General features: G+C 42.7%; 1 protein-coding gene, 1 long non-coding RNA gene and 1 pseudogene across 5 annotated transcripts; all 3 read right to left on the bottom strand.

The window, feature by feature from the left end:
* Positions 1 to 653: 653 nt before the first annotated feature.
* Positions 654 to 3,570, bottom strand: LOC120291236 (GTP-binding nuclear protein Ran1A-like). The gene is made up of 8 exons (XM_039308324.1): positions 3,407 to 3,570; positions 3,049 to 3,118; positions 2,629 to 2,685; positions 2,402 to 2,519; positions 1,843 to 1,932; positions 1,571 to 1,750; positions 1,413 to 1,490; positions 654 to 1,104 (listed from the first exon to the last, which is right to left on the bottom strand). Exons 1-8 carry the CDS (start codon positions 3,407 to 3,409, stop codon positions 1,035 to 1,037), a joined length of 666 nt encoding a protein of 221 aa, XP_039164258.1. The 5' UTR covers positions 3,410 to 3,570; the 3' UTR covers positions 654 to 1,034.
* A 6,671-nt stretch (positions 3,571 to 10,241) lies between these two features.
* LOC104431006 lies at positions 10,242 to 13,895 on the bottom strand. 4 transcript variants are annotated; one of them, XR_005549161.1, is made up of 5 exons: positions 13,760 to 13,895; positions 13,404 to 13,473; positions 12,658 to 13,254; positions 12,047 to 12,171; positions 10,242 to 10,913 (listed from the first exon to the last, which is right to left on the bottom strand). It is a non-coding gene; the product is annotated as an uncharacterized LOC104431006 (long non-coding RNA). The 4 variants fall into 4 exon arrangements; XR_005549160.1 differs by lacking the exon at positions 13,760 to 13,895 and adding an exon at positions 13,572 to 13,753; XR_005549159.1 differs by lacking the exon at positions 13,760 to 13,895 and having other exon boundaries at positions 13,404 to 13,753.
* A 2,011-nt stretch (positions 13,896 to 15,906) lies between these two features.
* Positions 15,907 to 19,156, bottom strand: LOC120286317 (annotated as a pseudogene).
* Between the last annotated feature and the right edge of the window lie 929 nt (positions 19,157 to 20,085).

The raw sequence follows: 20,085 nt of genomic DNA, 5'->3' as shown, positions 1-20,085 counted from the left end.
ATGAGTTCTGAACGAGGCATGAATCAAACTTGGGTCTATGGATCATTATAAACGAGTCCACTTCAGACAACTATAAGTCGCAACTGGATATGACTGATATTTGACAATATAGACTTAACCATTTTGGACCATCTTGTGCACCCCAAGGTGAATCCACCACGCCAATCCATTCATAAACATCTTATCATGTCAAAATTCAGTTACATAGCTTAACCCAATAGCAAGCAAGATTTGAACCTGAGATAACAAGTTCTTCAATACAGAGACGCCTTTGTGGATCTGAGGATTTCAACTAAGACAAGAAATCCAGTCAATTGAAAAGCCTCTCACAAGTAAAAGTTTCCCTGCTTGTTTTATGTGAAGTCTCGCGACCAAAAGCAACTCAACTGGAGAAACATAAGTTTGTCTAAAATGTGGATTGACATCATGTAGTTGAGAGATCTCATGATAAATGCGTCTTTATAATGCTAGAGCTGCAGATAAACTGAATGTTTTCTTAGTCCCCACGCACAAGCTTCACCATCAAATCTGTTTTACCCTGGTTCCCTGCTATGCTACTAGTCACTCATATTTGGGTAGAAAATCGGAGTTCTTGAAAAACACCAAGCCAACAAATAGGCTGATTTGACATAGATCACTCAGGCACGTGCATCTGAAAGGCATACGCATCACTTCATCATAGCCACAATGTCAGACAATGAAACCTGAATAGTACTAGAAGGAGAAAAATATAATGCTATTTAAGATTCAATGAAGAAGTATCTCCAAACACCCATGCTATAATAGCCCATAAGCAGAGGACTTCCTACTGGTATTATAGGACACTCATTAACAAGACCGTACTTGAAAAGCAGCAACAGGAGGAAAAGAACAGAAGGAAACAGAAAGGGATCAAGTGAAATAGAAAGGAGTATATCCAGCTACCAGAATTCCATGATCCTGAGATATCGCTGTTCTGCTGCTCATCCAATCAATTCAAGACAGCATAAAATGCACTACCAAAAGCTTGAAACGCCCATCAGTTCATCAACCCTCTACTCAAAGGCGTCGTCATCGTCATCAGGAAGTGGCTGAATAGCTGCTTGAGCAAGTTCTGCCTCATGCCTGTTGGAGAGAATAAAAATCAACATTGGTCAAAGGAAAGTTGAGAAGAGATTTATGAACTATGAAACTAGCTACAGAATATTAATATTAACGTAACCCAACAAGAGAAGAGCAGCTAAGATCAGAGAGGCAATCCACAGCCTACAATTTCTGCCTTATACACACTGTAACATTCTTAAGCATGATTATGATTTATATAAGCAATTAAGGGCATCTAGAAGAGAGAGGAAGAGGAAATATGCCCATTTGCCTTACTATAGTAGAAATTTATGTAAAATAAAGCAGATAATAGAGGCCAAGATTCTTACTGTTGCTGTGCAGCCACGTCAATATGCACTTCTGGAGGAGCAAGGGCAGGAGACTCAACAAAGTGGAGGTTCGGATCCCTGCGATTACCAAAACAAATGATTAGCTACTAGACCATGACAACTTCAGCAAACAGGATTTGCACGCTTTGCTCAAGTACCCAGCAAGTTTTCTAGCGAGGTAGAGGAAGGGTTTCTCAAAGTTGTAGTTGCTCTTTGCAGAAATTTCATAGTACTGCAAATTCTTCTTCCGATGGAATGTAACCTGCTTTGCTTTAACTTGCCGATTCTTCACATCTACCTTGTTCCCACAGAGAACAATAGGTATGTTCTCACAGACCCTGTATAAATATGGGAAATTAGCAAAGATGTAGTACCATCAAAAACTGCAGTACGAAAATAAATAAGTAGGTAGCCAGCGTTTTTACTCTACCTGCAGAGATCGCGATGCCATGTTGGGACATTCTTGTACGTCAATCGAGCAGTGACATCAAACATGATTATTGCGCACTGGCCATGAATGCTGCAGAACAGCGAATAAAAGTTTGAAATTTCAACACACGAAGACACAGGAGGAAGAGGGATTCCCCCTCCCACAAGCAAGGTTAAAAAGTGAATAACGGAAATCACCACATTCAGAACTATCACCGCCAGCAACACACAGTCCAATAACACTTAAAGCCCTCCTCCTTTTTCTCCAAAATAAGATTAAAAAGGTATACTACTGAAATATAAATTTTACCAACTTTTAAGAATATCACAAATAAGGATGACCACAAAACAGATATACAACACCATCCTGTCGAAATTCTTTTGCAAAACTACTTGCTCCTTCATCCACAAGGTTAAAAATAACAATTGACAGAACCACTATTAAGTAATAATAGTTATCCTTAGTATCACTCAATTCACAAGAACATATAATGCAATCTGAAAATCCTTCCACTAATTTAAAAGCAAGGAACTTCTAAGAGGGAGCTCTCTTTACTCACTAATATCCATCTCTTAGACCACCAAACTTCTCCTGCCCTGCAGTGTCCCAGCAGTAAAACCGGATCTTCCCACAGTTTGTGAAGAAATCCAAAGGATGGACTTCGACACCAATAGTCGCTGTTATGCACAAGGACAATACCAGAAGATCAGTACAGACTAAACAAAATAATAATCTAATGACAAAAAAAGAAGAAGAAGAAATAAAAGGCATTTCCACATCACTTACGCTCATATTTCTTTTCGAACTCCCCAGTAAGATGTCTTTTCACAAAAGTCGTTTTACCTGCACAAAGTTACAGACTACGCTCAGCCTGCTATCCATTGCTCGAAGCTAGAAAGAAAAGATACACCCCGTGGCTTCTACATCATGACAAACGTAGAAGATCGCAAAACCACTTTTCGTCCGACACCCTTCGATTTCAGACCGATCCCCAGGAATCGTGCAAAAACATACTGTCCGTCACTTCACATGGTAAATCCTCTATCTTAGAGGATACAGCCATGGCCATGCTACATTTTCCCGATCCCGACCAGTAATATAACTAGAGCAAACCCTAACGCATACGCACCCTCCTACGCAAACGGAGCAACGAACGACTGAATCAAGAAACCAGCAAAAAAACAGAGCACGCCAGCGACAAATCACCTGTGCCTCCATCGCCAACAATGACGAGCTTGAAGTTCGGGTAATCGACGGTCTGCTGATTCGGCAAAGCCTGAAAGGGACACGCAAGGAAACAACAGCAATTAAAACAACAAACCAAATGAGATCAAAAACAAATCCAAACTCGGCGATCACGTAACCAGATCGCTCGGCTCCAGCACCACCCCACCAAAAGAAAATCCGACCACGACCCAAGAACCCGAGAAGAACGACAAACGGAACCCAGATTCAAGAACACCCCGCAACCAAAAAGGAAAAAAAAAAAACGAGCCACCCATGACGACGAACGCCCAGAGAACGACTCGATCGCAAGGAAAGAAAATCGAGCAAACGGACTCACCATCGACGACGGCGAAGAGGGTCGCGAGGGGGAGAGAGAGAGAGAGAGAGGAATGCGTTCTCGAAGGAGCGAAGCGTAGTGGAGGGGGAGAGACAGCTGCGTGCTTTGATGAGGAAGAGAGGGGGGGTTTTAAGAGGGGAGGGAAAGCGACGGGAGAGGAGGAATGAACGAGAAGGAAGACGCGATTTTTGCGCCTTTTGTCGAACGTAGCTTTAAGCTGACGCTGCCGCCTCGTCCGTCAGATTCGATTATTTTCCCGACGGCGAGCAGGCGTTCTAGAATCTGTCGACCGTCGGATCTGTGCAGTCACCTGTTTTAAAATCCCAGGGGTAGAGAGAGAGAGAGATAGAGAGGACACTTGGCAGCAAAATATACCGGAAAAAAGTTCAAATTCTTTCGTCCTCCATCTCGCCAGGATTCTAGAATTTTCCCCAATTATTGCATCGAATTTGAATGTGGGGGAACGAGAATTTGAATGAAAAGCAAGGGAAATTTTTTAATTTTTTTAGCGAGAATTAATTAGTTTTTTTTAACTTCTTTAATTTCCTTACCAAATAAAGGTCGTATAATGAGATATCTCAATCAATTCTAAATAGTAAATCGAATAATAATTCATAAGGTAGATTATGCACGTCCAAATAAAGAAAATTCATAGATAATAAATCTATTGTGATGGAAGGCAGGTTGCCCTTAGTAAAAATTGAAATCAAGAAAGTGTTTCGAGGCTATTGATGAAGAAATTTGACTTTTGCTAAAAAACAAAATGTAGACCGTCGAACTGAAGAGCTTAAATATCCATAAATCATATGATAAAGTATTGTCTATGATCAAACCAAAATGACTCGTTATCAATTGCTAGATGAGCAAAGGACAAGATTACGATAAAATTCTCCCAGAGACATAGAAAAAAGAGAGTGATTTTAAGGCATGAAGTATGCATTGTTCAAAGTTTTGTAAGACCTCCAATGATCCACCACTATGCCGGTGAAAAAAGCCTCTATGGAATGAGGCATTCATGATATGAATCCCACAATCGAGAATATAATAGAACTTGCAACAATTTGTCGCATTTCCTCTAACAAAATTGTGCAACGAGTTCTCAGTCTTATGTATGAAATACATTTGAATTTTAAATCTTTTAATTTGTTCAATTATTTCTTAAACTAGACTAGAAAACACTAAAAAATCCTAAATATTTCAGTTGTTCAATTAAGTCATAACCATTTTCAATATGAAGCACAATAAAGCCTTTAACAGTGATAAGAAAATAGCAATTCATGAACCATAATTGTCTAAAAAGATATTATGTTAAAAATTAGTATGTCTTCATTGAAATTGAAGGTTAATTCGATAAATCAACCGAAGACAATTATGTAATTTAGCAAAACACACACAAAAAAAAGTGAAAATAAATCTCATCCCCATATAGAACTCCAAAATCAAAGGGTGCAAGACAAGGGATAATTGATTTGTGGTCCAGTCCCACCAAGGAATCGAGAAACGAACCAAGAGGAACTCTTCCCAATTTCTACGACTGAGGAAGAGATCGGCTAATCTTGCGACCGAGAATCGACTCGGACTAAAGGCAAAGAGAGAAGATTTTCAATGGAACCTGTTAACACTTAAATTTTACGATTTTATTCAGGATTTAGTCATATAGAAAATTAGGAATTAGTTGCTAAAAAATATATATATAATTATTATTAATAATTAAAAAAAAAAACTTTAGGGGTCCGGTCGGGCCGGATCCGGCCTTGGCCCGGCCGCCCCCATCCTTCATTCTTTTTCTCTCACGCGCGCACGGCCCGGCCCAGTTCCTTTCTCCTTCGGGCCGGCCCGCACCCGTCCTTCCTCACCCTGGTCTTCGCGCGCAGACCTGCAAGAGGACAGAAGGGGACAGCAAAAACAGGGCAGCAGCGACAGAGGAGCAGGGGGATCGGTGGCAGGCGAGTGGCACGATCCGCGGGTCGGGGCCGGCAAGGGGCAGCCGGTGCTGCAGGGGGCCTGGGGCGCGAGCTGGTTCAAGAAAAACTAGAGAGGAACGACAGAGAAAGAGGGGAAACACAAGCCGAGAGGAGGGAGAGAGAAACGGGGAGAGAGGGAGACGGAAACAAGAGAGGAAAGGAAGGAGAACAGGCCGGAGAAGGAGGAGGAGTTCCCCCCCTGGACCGTCGATCGCTGCCGGAGCCGCCGACCGCCTCCAACCTCGCCAGAATCCAGGACCGAGAGCGAGAGGAGAAGAGGAGAGGAGGAAAGGAGTCTCAAGACCCCTCGCTACCGTCGTCGACGCGCCCCCCGGGATGCCCTGCCGCCGCCGGTGAGCCACTCGACCGACGCCGACCGCCGCCGTCTCCTCGGAACCCAGGTAGGCATTTCGCCAAACACTTGGTGTGCGTGTGTTGTACCGAGCGGGCCGGAGCTCCCTCGGCCGTTTCGAGCGAGCTCCGGTCACCACCCATCCCCCTCGCATTTCCTGTTGCTTTGGGACGCCTCACCGGCGGTCCGGGCTCGCGTTCGAGCCTCAGCCAAGCCCGGAACCCCTCGACTCCCGAATGCCCCCCACCTGTTTGCTGCAGTGCCTGGTCGAAACCTGCGCCTGACTTCGTCGTTTAGAGCTTCGATCTGGACGTTTGGTCACCGGAGCGGCGCCGCCATCCGCCTGGAAGCCGGATTTTTCCCTCACCTAGCCGGCGCAGGGCCGTCGAGCCCTAGCCAGACACCCCCGCGCCGTCCGCCGCGCCGTCGGCCGCCGCTGCCCTCTCTGTCACGACCGGACGGTCGCTGAACCGGAGTCGCAGACCGGCGAAGCCCTCGATCGAACCCTCGCCACCACCGAGGGGCCGCCTGACCGCTAGCCACCGCCGCCGTCCGCCCGGAAGCCGCCCGGTGTTGCGCGCCGTCGCGGCTCCCTCTGATCGCAGACAAGAGGACTGGCCCAACTCGGCCTTTCTGTTTTCTTTGTGTGGGCCTACAGAAGGGCCCACTTACAAGAGTATAGGGCCCCCTCTGGTTGGGCCGAACCCCGGCCGCGCGAAGGCCCGACCCGAGTTTGCCATACCCGGGTCGGGTCAGACGGGACCCGACCCGGTTTTCCCAAATTTTTTTTTTCAAAAATCCAAAAATGTAGGGTTTGGTTAGGAATTGCCATATATTGCATTCTTAGTGTAATTAGACATTTATTTGCTCATATTTTGGTTATATCACATGCTTAATTCGCATATTTTATCATATTTAATTACATGTGCTAAAGTTTATTACAATTAGGAATTTGATTGCAAATGGTTACTTTAATGATTGCACACCCGCATGATTACCTTATATAATTGCTAATAAATCAATCTAAACCGTCTTGACAAAAATCTTTTCTTTTAAAATAAACAAGATAGGTAATCTAAAATGCACTAATTGATCAATTAGTGTAATCAAGTTATCAATCATAGATTCTTTGATTGCGTAGAAAGCGAGATATATTCCCATGCCTCGAATGGTTTCCAGTGTACCCCAATAGGCTAATGGTGACTCATTTTTGCAAAATTCCTAAAAATATCCAATATCACGCAAGGTATGGGCAGGAGGCTGTCGTGTCTTTAATCACGCCATGGCCCGTCCTTAAAGCGTAATATCCCTAAACCTATTTCCTCCTCCCAAGGGATAGGTTGCGATGAAACTGATCCAGTCTGGTTTCCTGGTCTGGTTCCAATGGAACCGGTGACTTATTTGTTTTCTTCCTCTATGCAATTTAAATCAACGTGTATCATGTGTAGTCCAAGTTCTTTATAACAAAAGAGATACTATAATATGGTCAGCCAAACTCTCGCAATATAATTCATCCTATTTTGCATGTCATTATCTTCCAAAGAGACACAACAAACAAAAAGTAAGATTTGTGATATCTCCTCATGAAAACTTATGGAGCAAGTAGTCTTCTGCAGTCTTGATCATGTCCTCCGGAAGATGATGACATGCAAAAGGGTGCATAAGTCTTCTGCAAGGCTGCATCAAAATCACCAAAATGAATGAGATCATGTCCTTCGAGCCATTTTTCTAAACTCTATTCCCTCTGGAACTTGTACATGCTGCTGACAAGAGGGATTGAGGGACTGAGGAATTGAGGGATTGACAGACCGAGGGAAATATTAGGTTTTTCAAGAAATTAATAAAAATTAAATATATAGGTCATGTTCTTCTCTCTGTACGTATGATGATCGTTTAGAGTTTGATTAAATTTCGTGGGTTTTCAATCGTTTCTGTCATATCCTATCTGGCTTTTGTTTTTCTTATTGAATTGATGCTGCTTCGTTAGGAATATAGTTTCACAGTTCGTCTCTCGTTGAAGAGGAACCCGGTGCTGAGGGATCGTTTGTTTACCCTCGTCTTAGCTGGGGCTTTCGATTATGGGTTTTACTTGATGTATCCTTTTCCTTGCATTCTTTCTTCTTCTTCTTTTTTTTGCAATCTCGTGCTTTCGGCTGTTATTTGTCCATGGTATTGATCCGTTGTGTTTATTAAAGCATTTGTCTTTGAAGTATGTTCAGATATTCTGCTAATGTTGTTGTATAGATGAATGTATTAGTATTTTACATTGTATCCATTTATTACCATCTACCGTCTAGTGCAGATTATTCCGTCAGCAGTTTGTAGTTGTATATGATCTAGAACATGGCGGCGGGTGTCTTCTTTGGTACAAGATATTAATTCCTTAGTAGGAGTCTCATGACAGGAGGTTACTAGATGCATGTCACGTAGTGATTCTGCGTGAGCAGATTCAACCTCATGATCTTTTGAATTGAGGATTTGCTTGACAAGGTACAAACATTCAGTGTTAATGGCCTTGTCCCTCTGTTGATCCCTTGAGTAACTTTGGTATCATGCTCTGATATCGTTTAGAAAACCGTGTCAAAGAAGTAGCGATTGAGTTCTTTGGAGCACCTTTAGATACTTAAGCAGTAGCAGATAGGTTTTGAATCCTTGTATACTTGTGAAATCAAGTCTTTACTGGCAATCTATGAGAGAATGTTTTCCTGAGTGATGAGCTCTTTCTTTCTGGAAGAAGTATTGTCTCCAAATGCATGTCGAGGTCTTCCCAGGATGTTGGCATGTAAGGTCTCTATTCTTCTGCTGCGGATGTTTTAAAGACGTGAACTAAGATACAGTTTCTTTCAATATGTAGCAAGTTGTTTTTGGCTGAAATATGTAGGTTTGAACTTTGAGGAACCACGAGTTTTAGGAAGTCAAGCAAACAAAAAAGGCATTCTAACACCACCTGGGATTTATGTATTATAAGCAACTAGAACAAGAGCCTGGGGTCCAATTGTACTTCTAGCAATATTAAGGTACACTCAATGTGTATTTACATTCCCTCGCATACGATGTGATCCTCACGTGGGATTCACGATTAGGTGAAACGAGGGTATAAATCGGATAATGTCAAAGGGGGGGAAATCAGAGGAACTTGCAAATCCGAGTAACTCGAATTGATTTATTTGGTGAACTAGGTTCCTTTATTTATCTCCTTGTGGATACACTTTTGTCGCATTCATCTAATTTAGAAAAAGAATGTTGCATTCAGAACATAATATCTCTACACTAATGGGGCCATGCTTGATATTTTCCTGATTTTCCTGCTCAGCCTCGTAACAATAAAGTGGAACAAAGTCCTCTCTGTGATAATACTGTCTATGAATGAGTAATGAGCAAAATCCTACTGCTTCTCCAACTTTCACCTGGTTTGAGCCCAATGTTTATGCCCATTGAAGTCGGAGCAGTATCAATCACTATGAACTAACAGGCATTTCCACGTCACTTACGCTCATGTTTCTTTTCAAACTCCCCAGAAAGACGTCTCTCAAAGTAGCGACGAGCCTAGTACCACGACCACAGTGGAGGAGCTACCGCTTCGTAGACAGCTTGGCTTCCTCGTGCTTCTTTCTGGCGACTAGCTTCTCGAGTGGGTGGCATTGTCTCACCAACTAGCTAATCAGATGCAAGCCCCACCTCGGGCGGATTCCTCTTTTTGCTCCTTAGCCTATGGGGTATTAGCCAGCCGATTCCAGCTGTTGTTCCCCTCCCAAAGGCGAGTTTTTACGTGTTACTCACCCGTCCGCCACTGAAAACCAAACCTTGTGCTCGTCCATGACCATCCATGATCATTAGTAGCGAAAGAACGAATCCCAGTTCGGAACCATGAAAAGCAATGTCAAACCAAAATACCCAACAAGAATTAGCTCTCCTGAAAAGGAGGTGATCTAACCGCACCTTCTAGTACGACTACCTTGTTACTAGGGCGTCAACGGTTCGGTTCAGTTTGGGTTTTTTGAAAAACCGAATCGAACCGTTAGAAAAATCTTCCGAACCGAACCAAACCGAAATTTCAGTTCGGTTCGGTTTTCAGTTTTTTTTTTCGTAGGAAATGCATTCTCAGATGACTCTTGTATATGTATGCCCCTACTGCCGAAAATAAATTGAGTTCTATGAGAAATTTCTGCAATGATCTCTAAAAAAGAATCTGCAACTGCAACCATCCATTCTACACGAGTACCATGATAAACAAGCTACTTCAATCTAATTTTAACACATCAAATCGAAAGAGCGGAACAGCAAAGGCCTACCTGCCTACCTTCCCTATGGTCGAGAAAGCCAGAGTCCCCACTATTATTTGGGGAAGTTGGATTAGCTTCCAGGAAAAAGGGTATATCACCTTACATCATCCATGGTAACAGTGTTTTAGCGAGATAAACTTTATCAGCTTATTGTAAACTCCCCTGACAGATCCTGAATAGTAAAGCAGTTGGGCAGGCATAAGAGGGGGTTGGGAAGGAAATTGAGGTAAGAGAAATGGGTCAAAAGAAGAATCGCCAGAATTCAATAAAACTTTGGAACAGATGCCATCATTTCAACGATAAACTATGTTACAAAGCGGCCAACAAGGTGGAGCCGCAGGTCTAAAGCAAAAGAACATGACGCCAGTGCCATACTGGATATATGGCTCTTCTTTCCTAAGATTCTAATATGTACAGAATGAATCCAGAAGACCAAATCAATTATCACAAAGCTTAACCTAGTGAAGAAGACAACCATTCGGGGCTATGTGCTTCAGGTCTATAATAAAATTGTCCTGAAGAAACCCGAACCCAAATGTACCGTCTCTATACTTGCAGATCCTTCCCCCGTTACGCCTGTCAGTTGCTGGAGTCCCAGCTAAATCAGGAATTAGCAAGTCATAACTTGAATTTATGTACAGGATGCGAGTGACCCGCTCATTTTCCATTGGAAGCTCCCCGAACATAGAATTTTCTTCATCAATGGGGTGAAGGTGCATGCAACTGTCGTACATGATCACCTCCTCTTGAGCAAAAGGTGGCTCAATAAACGTTGCTTTCGATGTCCAAAAAACTGGGGCACAACCAGAAAAACGGTCTGCTGGTTCCCCAAACCTTCAGCAGGCAATTCCCCCAATTTCATCGTAAGTGACAAGATAGAATTCCAGTTTCGTGCAGTCACCGATTCCCTGTGACGACGGGCAAGAAAGAGCTTCAGATATCAAGGAGAGCTCAAACATATTTAAGCCAACCCCCACATAAATAATAAATTTACAGCATACGATGTCATAGTTCATTCTTGTTCTTTTGAGTGTGATGGAACTGAAAGGAGTACACTAAATTCGCAAGCACACACTGTCCTGACTTTCTGAAAGGGACTGTCAATCCACATTTATCGAATGAAAGCCTCAAATAATTTCAACTGAGCATAAGTTAATAGCCAGAATGAGGCACCAAGTTGACACCATTGTTTATATGCAAGCTAATTCACCAGAGGAGTGAACAGAGGAAGAATTCATTTGATTTTATAATTCAAATACTCATCAACCAATCCCTACCCATCTTTCTTGGCATAAGTAGTGAAGTGTCACCACAAGGCATCTCTTTAAAAATCATTAGCATAAGCTGTCTTTAAATCGTAATGTCTTAATACCCAGTTCAAGTTAAACTTCTCAGAAGCATTACACTGACTGAACAACAACAGCCATTTTGAGAACTATAACAATCAGGCAGCATCAACATATAACTACAGTTGACGATTGGCATAAGAGCAAATATGTAGTATTTGCATCATCGACATAAATTGTTTGATCGCAATGGGCTGGTTAGGAGTCAAACTTTTTTAATCCATTTTGACCTCTTCAACAAATAATGCAGTGCGCTCAGCCCAAAGCATGAATTGCTTGGATATACCAAGGGAAGACTAATCAAGTGTACTGAAAATCCCAAACAGCCGAAAAGCATATAAAGCATTTAGCACAAAAGACCCAACATATGGGATATACCCAGAGAATCCTAACCAAGATGAGATCTTTCTACTCATTCATTTCCTAACAAGCCCTTCCTTCTCCAAATTAATGCCGGTCAGTCATTAAGTCCATGTAATGCTACAGACTCCAACAATCATACACAAGAGAACAGTCCCCCAAAACACCAAAAAAAAAAAGAAACCAATCCGATTCAAACTGAAACAGGATCTTGCCAGGGTAATGTGCAAAACAGATATCATCACAACAAACAGCTCATTCAAATGAGCCCTCACAAGATAACTTACTCCAAGAAGAGAGAATTTCCCCAGAAAAAGAAACGGGAAAAATCGCACCTTCAAAGAGGCAAATCGCTTTCGGTTCCGAAACCAAGACCCGCAATGCCACCACCGTGGGAGCAATTCGCAGAAGCATCGGACCACCTGTGGAGCTTACGAGGAGGAGGGCAGAGGGCACCACGCTGGCGCGAAGAGGACGGCGTCAGAGACGAAGAAGAAGGAGAAGAAGAGAAGCGCAATGAAAACAGTCGAACCACATCCGCCGTCTAAACCCCCAAGACTCGACCAAAAGCCAAAACCCAGAAGAGCGGAGCCGACTTTCTTCCCCCTCGGAGCTTCTGGGCACCAAGAAAAAGGGGCAAAAAACGCAGCTTTATCAAAGAAAGAGGGCGAGGGAGACATGGGAACGGAGGGTCGAAGCAGCTAAGACAAGCCCAAGCTTGGCCAATCCCAAAACTACAGCAGCGGACGCACGTACAGCGATCGTTCCTCCATTCCTCCACCCCAAATTTCAAGCCACCAATACGAATTACCGACCCCACTCATTCACCCGAAATCCGAAAGGCCGGGACTCGAAAGCACGAACAAACGGGAGATCCCGAAACAAGAAACGAAAGATCCAAACGCGATGCGCCGCGAGAAAAAATCCCAAAAACATCCGAGCTTACCGTCGCAAAACTCGACAATTTGCGCTACAAAAGGAAGAGGACGAAGGAGAGACTTGCAGAAGAAAGGGGCTCTGTCCCTCAATCGGTCGCCGTCGCCGTCGCCGTCGCACCTCCAAGCCGACCAAGATGAGACACGAGAGGAGAGGAGACGGGAGTCGGGAGAGAATAAAACTGATGGTTTGATTTTGTTCGTGGTTCCGTTCGGTTAACCGATAAAAATCGAATCAATAAAATAAATATTAATTTTTAATGAAAATCGAACCGAAAAATTGAATTCAAATTTTTAGGTTCGGTTCATATGGATTTTCGGTTCAGTTGCTGACACCTCTACTAGTTACGACTTCACTCCAATACTGGCCCTGCCATCGGCATCCCCTCCTTGCACACAAAAGTCATTTTGCCTGCACGAAGGAACGGACTACGCCAAGCCTGCTATCCCTTGCTCGGCGCCAGAAAGAAAAGATACACCTCATGGCTTCTACATCGTGACAAGTGAAGAAGATCGCAAAACCACTTTTCGTCTGACACCCTTCGATTTCAGACAAATCCCCAGAAATTGTGTAAAAACATTCTGTCCGCCACTTCGAATGGTAAATCCTGTGTCTTTCAGGATGTAGTCATGAGCATGTTACATTTTCCTGATCCCGACGGGTGAAATAACTAGAGCAAACCCTAATGTATAACGACTGCATATGCTCCCCGATATGTATACAGCCGGTAAAGCAGAGCACACCAGTGACGATTACCTGTGCCAGCATCGCCGATGATGACAAGCTGGAAGCTCGGGCAATCGACAGCCTGCTGATTCGGCAGAGCCTGCAAGAGACACGCAAAGGAAACGAGAAAGAAATTTAAAAAACAAAGGACACACACACACAAAATGAGAGCAAAATCCAAACTCGCGATCACGTAACCAGATCGCTCAGCTCCAGAACCCCCAAAAGAAACAGCATCTGACCAGGATCCACAAGCTCGAGAAGAAATCACAAAAAGAATCGAGATTCAAGAAGACCCAGCAACAAGAAGAACACGAGCTATTTATATAAGAATGGACACGCGGAAAATGGGATGATGAAAATGAAAGAAAAGCACGTAAACCAACCCAACATTGATGACTGCGAAGAGGGTCGGGATTTCGGAGGGTGTCTGAGACAGGGAGAATCTCGAATAAGTTCGGAGCAGCGAAGTCGGAGAGGAAAGGGCGGACAGCCGTACGGGGAGGGGGTTTAGACTTTAGATGGAAGGGAAAGCGTTATTTTCCCTTTTTCTATTTTTCTTCTTCTGTCTAACATTAGAATCTACTGACCGTCCCATCTGTACAGACTCCTGGCTGAACTCTGCCCCTCCTCCCCTCCACGTTTCTAAATTTCGTTCCGAAAGTGAGGAAATTTCTGAAGAATATACAAAAACGAAATTTCAAATTCTTGTCAATTCTCATCGATTTTCATTCCCTCGTTGCGTGTGAGAGTAAGGGGAACGAAAATTTGACTGAAAAGATATGAAAAAAAATCTAAAATTTTGGCCCTTTATTTCCTCCCCCTCCCACTGCTAAACCGAAGCCGTGTGGTCGGCTATTTTAATCCATTCCGGCATACTAAATCAAATGATTCCTTATCAAATATAGATAGTTCACACCAAAATGAAGAAAATTCACGGATGCTTAATCGATTATGATTGGAGACTATCTGTCCTTGGTAAAGTTGGAATTAAAAAGTGTTTTTAGGGCCATCGATGAAGTTCGAATTTTGTAAAGCAATCAACATAGACACCGTCGGATCAAAGAGACCGAGTATCCAAACGTTGGACGATCAAATGACGTCTATCGTCCAACTGCAAACAACTCCTCATCGATTGTCGAATGCCAAACAGACAAAATTACGGTGAAATTCCCCCAGAGATCCCAATGGAAGAAATCTGATTTTAGGCAACCAAAATTCGAATGAAAAGCCATCTAGATGTTGGATGGTAAAGTAACGCCTATTGTCGGACCAACGACGACTCGTTATCAATTGTTGGATGCGTAACGGCAAAATTACTGCGAAATTCTCCAAAGACGCCTGAGAAAGAAAACTGATTTTAAGGCACGAAGTATGCATTGTTCAATGTTGGCAAGACCTCCGGCGATCCGTGCTTGCTCGGTCCAAGTTTTTTGAAGCTTTCCTCGTGCCATGCCACGATGCTAGTGAAAAAGCTACTCTCTCTTCTTTCTCCCCCATAAGTTCCCGGTTCAAAAATGGGCAATGGATGAATATTTTTCGCCCGATTTTGTCTCCTTAGATTATGTGTTCGATTGGACATCTGGCGTTTTAAAGCACACTTAATCATAGTATCGATGGACTCTCGAGATGCAAACTTTGATAAGATGTAATAGCACGCAAAGTAATCTATTGCGTTTCTTTTGAGAAAATTGTGCCCAGAGTTGTAAACCCTATGTATGAAATGCGTTTAAATTCTAAATCTTTTAATTGGTCCGGTCATGTCTGAAATCAACGTCAACGCCATGAGTCCCACTTCCCATCTCCCCGTGTTTTGACTCGCTTTACTCGCAACGTGCTTAGAGAGAGAGAGAGAGAGGGGAGGGGAGGGGAGGCGGGAGGGGTGATTTCTAGAAGTGCGTCGAAGACCGGTGATCGTGGTGCTTTAGCGTACGTAGTCGGAGGTTTTTAGTTCGGGATGCTTTCAATTCGCAAATTGAGGTTGTCGTTAGCCGCTTGTTTTTACTGGTTAGGTCATCGGCTCGCCGTTGAAATATGCATTATTAACGTGGGTTTGGAGGTACTTGTTTATTAGTTACATACGCTACAAGGTTGGAGCGGCAAGAGATACGCTTCCCTTTCTCCCGATCATGTGAATTATCGAGCAAGCGGGGATTTAATGTTCATGATGACGACGCGCAAAGGCTATTTCATTTTTTGGTGCTTGTGATGACGACGTGCAAAGACTATTTCGTGTTCTCGTTGAGCGTACGTTGGCTTTTTCAATTTGCACAATTAGTGCTTGTTTTTATGTTTGATATAAGTAAAGAATCTTCTTCTCCCGTGGGATTCGCAGATCTTGTAATTTGTCGTGTCGTAAAATTTTAATATTTTACTTCGATCGATAGAGCAGATACATACGCACTTCTGTAATTATTATGATTCTTTCATTTTATTTACATACATCGTCATATTTTATTATTTTACTCTTTTTTCTTTTGTTTTTTTAATTTGACATAAAATTTTAACCAAGTAACACATTAACATAAAGAGCTTAAAAGTAATTGAATGGATGCATTACAGCAATATAAATCGAGTCAAGAGTACAAATTTACCAAAACTGTATTACATCAAAATGGATTGATACAAATTAAATGAATTAATTTAGGTCGGACCATTTTCGAACCAACCCACCTACCTAACACCCCTAACAGCAATTCCCGTACCAAAATTGTCTAAAAAGAATGTCGTTACCTATTGATTCGTACTCACCGAAATTGAAGGTCAATTTGATAAATCAACCAGAAACAATTATGTAATTTAGCAAAACCAAAAAAGCAAAAACATCTCGCTTCCCCAATGTAGAACTCCAAAATCGCAAGGATGCAGGCTGAAACCACCCGCCGTCTCGAATGCCCACTACCGTCTCCAAACCTAAAAACTGCTTTTCCAGCGCCATCGGGAAGTGGCTGAATAGCTGCTTCAGCAAGTTCTGCCTCATGCCTGTTCGAGACAACCACCACCGTAGGTCAAAGGACAGTTGAGAAGAGGTTTATGAACCATCAAACTAGCTACACAACTTTGACCCAAAAAAAGAAAAAGAAAACTAGCTACAGAACAATTTACGAAAAAGACAAAATAGTGTGACGACGCGACGCCACCCCACGCGAGACTGATGGTGACACTGACCCCACGCGAGAAAAAAACAATACTTTGGCCAATCAAAGTACTGCATGTTAAACATTTTAATGCACGTCACATCAGAGCGTCGTGTTTTTAAAAAAAGACACTGGCCACAGAATACTATTGTATCTGTGACCAGTATCTGTGACCCCACGCGAGATTAAGACAACAGCCACTGAATAAAAGATCAGACAGACCGGACAGGCAACCACAGCTACAAATACCCCTCCATAATACAAACCGCATCATTCGCAAGCACGATTGCGATTTACTTATATGCAATTAAGTGCATCCAGAAGAGAGAGGCGGAGGACCAAGACCAGGATGCACGACGACACGACAATTCGTAGAAATCAACGTTATAAAAAGCAGATAATATAGGCCCAGATTCTTACTGCTGCTGTGGGGCAAAGTCCATGTGCACTTCTGGAGGAGCAAGAGCAAAAGGCTCAACAAAGTGCAGATTCGGATCCCTGCGTTTACCAGAACAAATGATTAGCTACTAGACCGTAACAACTTTCACAAATAGCAGATAATATAGGCCAAGATTCTTACTGCTGCTGTGGATCAAAGTCCATGTGCACTTCCGGAGGAGCACGAGCAGGAAGCTCAACAAAGTGCAGATTTGAATCCCTGCGTTTACCACAACAAATAATTAGCTACTTAGACCATAACAACTTTTGCAAACAGGATTTGCACGTTTTGCTCAAGTACCCAGTAAGTTTTCTGGCCAGGTAGAGGAGGGGTTTCTCAAGGTTGTACTTGCTTTTTGCAGAAATTTCATAGTACTGCAAATTCTTCTTCCGCCGGAAGGTAACCTGCCTTGCTTGAACTTGCCTATTCTGCACATCTACCTTGTTTCCACAGAGAACTATAGGTATATTCTCACAGGCCCTATTAAATTAATGGGTAATTAGCAAAGATATAGCACCATCAAAAACTGTAATGCGAGAACAAATACAAAGGTCGCCAGCGTGTCTAATCTACCTGCAGAGATCACGATGCCATCTGGGAACATTCATGTATGTCAATCGAGCAGTGACATCAAACATAATAATTGCACACTGGCCAGGAATGCTGCAGAACAACGAACAAAAGTTTGAAATTTGGATACCCACAGACAAAGGAGGGAGAGGGAGGGAATCCCTCTCCCACAAGCAAGGTTAAAACGTGAATAAAGGAAATTGCCACATTCAGAAGACCACTCTAACACCACCAGCATTAAGTACAAGACGCAGTCCGAAAATAAGGTTTTGAAGAGATACGACTGACATAAATTTTACCAACTTTTAACAAAATCAGAACTAAGGACAACCCTGAAACAGATATGCACCCTTTACCGTGGAAATTTTTTTGCAAAAATACTTGCTTCTTCCTCCACAACTTTACAAATAAGAATTGACTGCACCACTATCAAGTGATAATAGTTATCCTTAGTAAAACCCAGACAGTTGAATAAACTACCAACCAAAATATAGCTACCCGTAATTAAAGCATTGTAAAATACAAGCTCAACACAACATTTTCTTCCTATTATCACTGAATTCACAAGAACGTAAACTGGAATCTGAAAAATCCTTCCACTGATTTATAAAGCAAGGAAATTCTAAGACAGAACTCTCTTTACTCACTAATATCCATCTCTTAGAACCTGCCCTGGAGTATCCAAGCAGTCAAACCAGATCGTCCCCCCCCCGGTTTGTCGAGAAATTCAGAGAATGGGGTTCGACGTCAGTAGTTGCTGTTATGCGCAAGGACAATACCAGAAGATTAGTACAGACTAAACAATATGATATTCTAATGACATCAAAAAAGAAAAGAAATGGAAAGGAAATAACAGGCATTTCCACGTCGCTTACGCTCATATTCCTCTTCAAACTCCTCAGGAATAAGTCTCTTCAGAAAAGTCGTTTTGCCTGCACAAAGGAACGGACTACGCTCAGTCTGCTATCCCTTGCTCGACACTAGAAAGAAAAGACATATCATCTCATGGCTTCTACATCGTGACAAATGAAGAAGATCGCAAAACCACTTTTTGTCTGACACCCTTCGATTTCAGACAAATCCCCAGAAATTGGGGAAAAACATGCTGTCCGCCACTCCAAATGGTAAATCCTCTTCAAGGATATATAGCCATAAGCACGTTATATTTTCCTGATCCCGACCAGTAAAATTACTAGAGCAAACCCTAATTTATCACGACAGCATATGCACGTGTTCTGTATACAAAGTAACGAGCGATTGAATCAAAACTGGTAAAAACAGAGCACGCCAGTGACAATTACCAGTGCCCTTATCGCCAACGATGAGAAGCTTGAACCTCGGGTCATCGAACATCGGTTGATTCGGCAAAGCCTGAAAGAGACACGCAAGGGAAAGAACAACAATTAAAACAACAAACCAAATGAGGAAAAAAAAAATCCAAACTTTGCGATCACGTAACCAGATCGCTCAGGTCCAGAACCCCCAAAAGAAACAGCATCTGACCAGGACCCAAAAGCTCGAGAAGAAATCACGAAAAGAAATCGACATTCGAGAAGACCGAGCAACAACAAGAACAGGAGCTATCCATATAAGAATGGACGCGCGTAAAATGGAATGATGAAAAGGAAAGAAAAGCACATAAACGAACCCACCATTGATGATGGCGAAGAGGGCCGGGGATTCTTGGTGGGTCGCAGAGACGGGGAGAATCTCGAGTAGGTTCCGAGCAGCGAAGCGAAGAGGAGAGTAAAGTGCAAACAAGCCGTACAGGGAGGCTTCCGATGGAAGAGAAAGCGTGACTTTCCTCTCTCTCTTTTTCTTCTAACAGGGCTTCAATCCAACGCTGCTGTGTCCTCCGTTAGATTCGATTTTCTTAGATCCTGCTGACCGTCCGATCTGTACGGACTCCCGGTTGAAACTTTACCCCTCCTCCCCTCCCCGTTCCTAAATTTCTTCGAGGCGAAAGTGCGAGGAAATTTCCTAAGAGTCTATTATTATATACAAAAATTGAAATTTCAAATCCTTCGCCCTTTATCTCCACCAAACTCCTTGGACTTTTCGTCAAATTTCATGCCCTCGTTCCGACAGAGGGTCACGGGACGAGAATTTGAAGGAAAAACAGGAAAGAATTTACATTTTTAACGAGAATTAATTTTTTTTTTCTTCTTCAACGAGCCGATTTATGAAAATGCTCGTTCTTTTCAAAAAATCAATATTCTAATGAAAAAGTAATTTAGAATTGATCTTGGATCACATACCGATCATTACATTTACATTACACATAAAATTAGTTAATTTTGATTCGGATAATTTTTTACCCGATTTTCAACCCACTAGTTTGATGAATCTAATTTTGGCACGCTAAAACGAATGATTCCTTCGAAAAAATTAATCTATTGTGGCCGGAGGTGCTTTCTCAGTCCAAGTTTTCTTTAAGCTTTCCTTGTGCCATGCCTCCACGCCGGTGAAAAAAAGCCCATGAGATGAGGCCTCGTCGATTTGAGTCCCACAATCCAGCAGCAGTCGAACATCCGTAGAACTTGAATGAACGATTGTGTAATGGTGT

The sequence above is a fragment of the Eucalyptus grandis genome, chromosome 3 (genome assembly GCF_016545825.1).
Source record: "Eucalyptus grandis isolate ANBG69807.140 chromosome 3, ASM1654582v1, whole genome shotgun sequence".
Lineage (NCBI taxonomy): Eukaryota > Viridiplantae > Streptophyta > Magnoliopsida > Myrtales > Myrtaceae > Eucalyptus > Eucalyptus grandis.
The sequence above is the reverse complement of the archived record's forward strand: the minus strand, read 5'-3'. Positions and strand labels throughout refer to the sequence as shown.

Bases quoted from the DNA above. Each gene is read 5' to 3' on its own strand.
- LOC120291236 (XM_039308324.1), bottom strand. The intron at 2,686-3,048 runs GTGATTTGTCGC...AACTTTGTGCAG, and splicing joins TGTTGGCGATGGAGGCACAG to GTAAAACGACTTTTGTGAAA. The intron at 1,933-2,401 runs GTGAGTAAAGAG...GCTGTTCTGCAG, and splicing joins GGTCTAAGAGATGGATATTA to CATTCATGGCCAGTGCGCAA.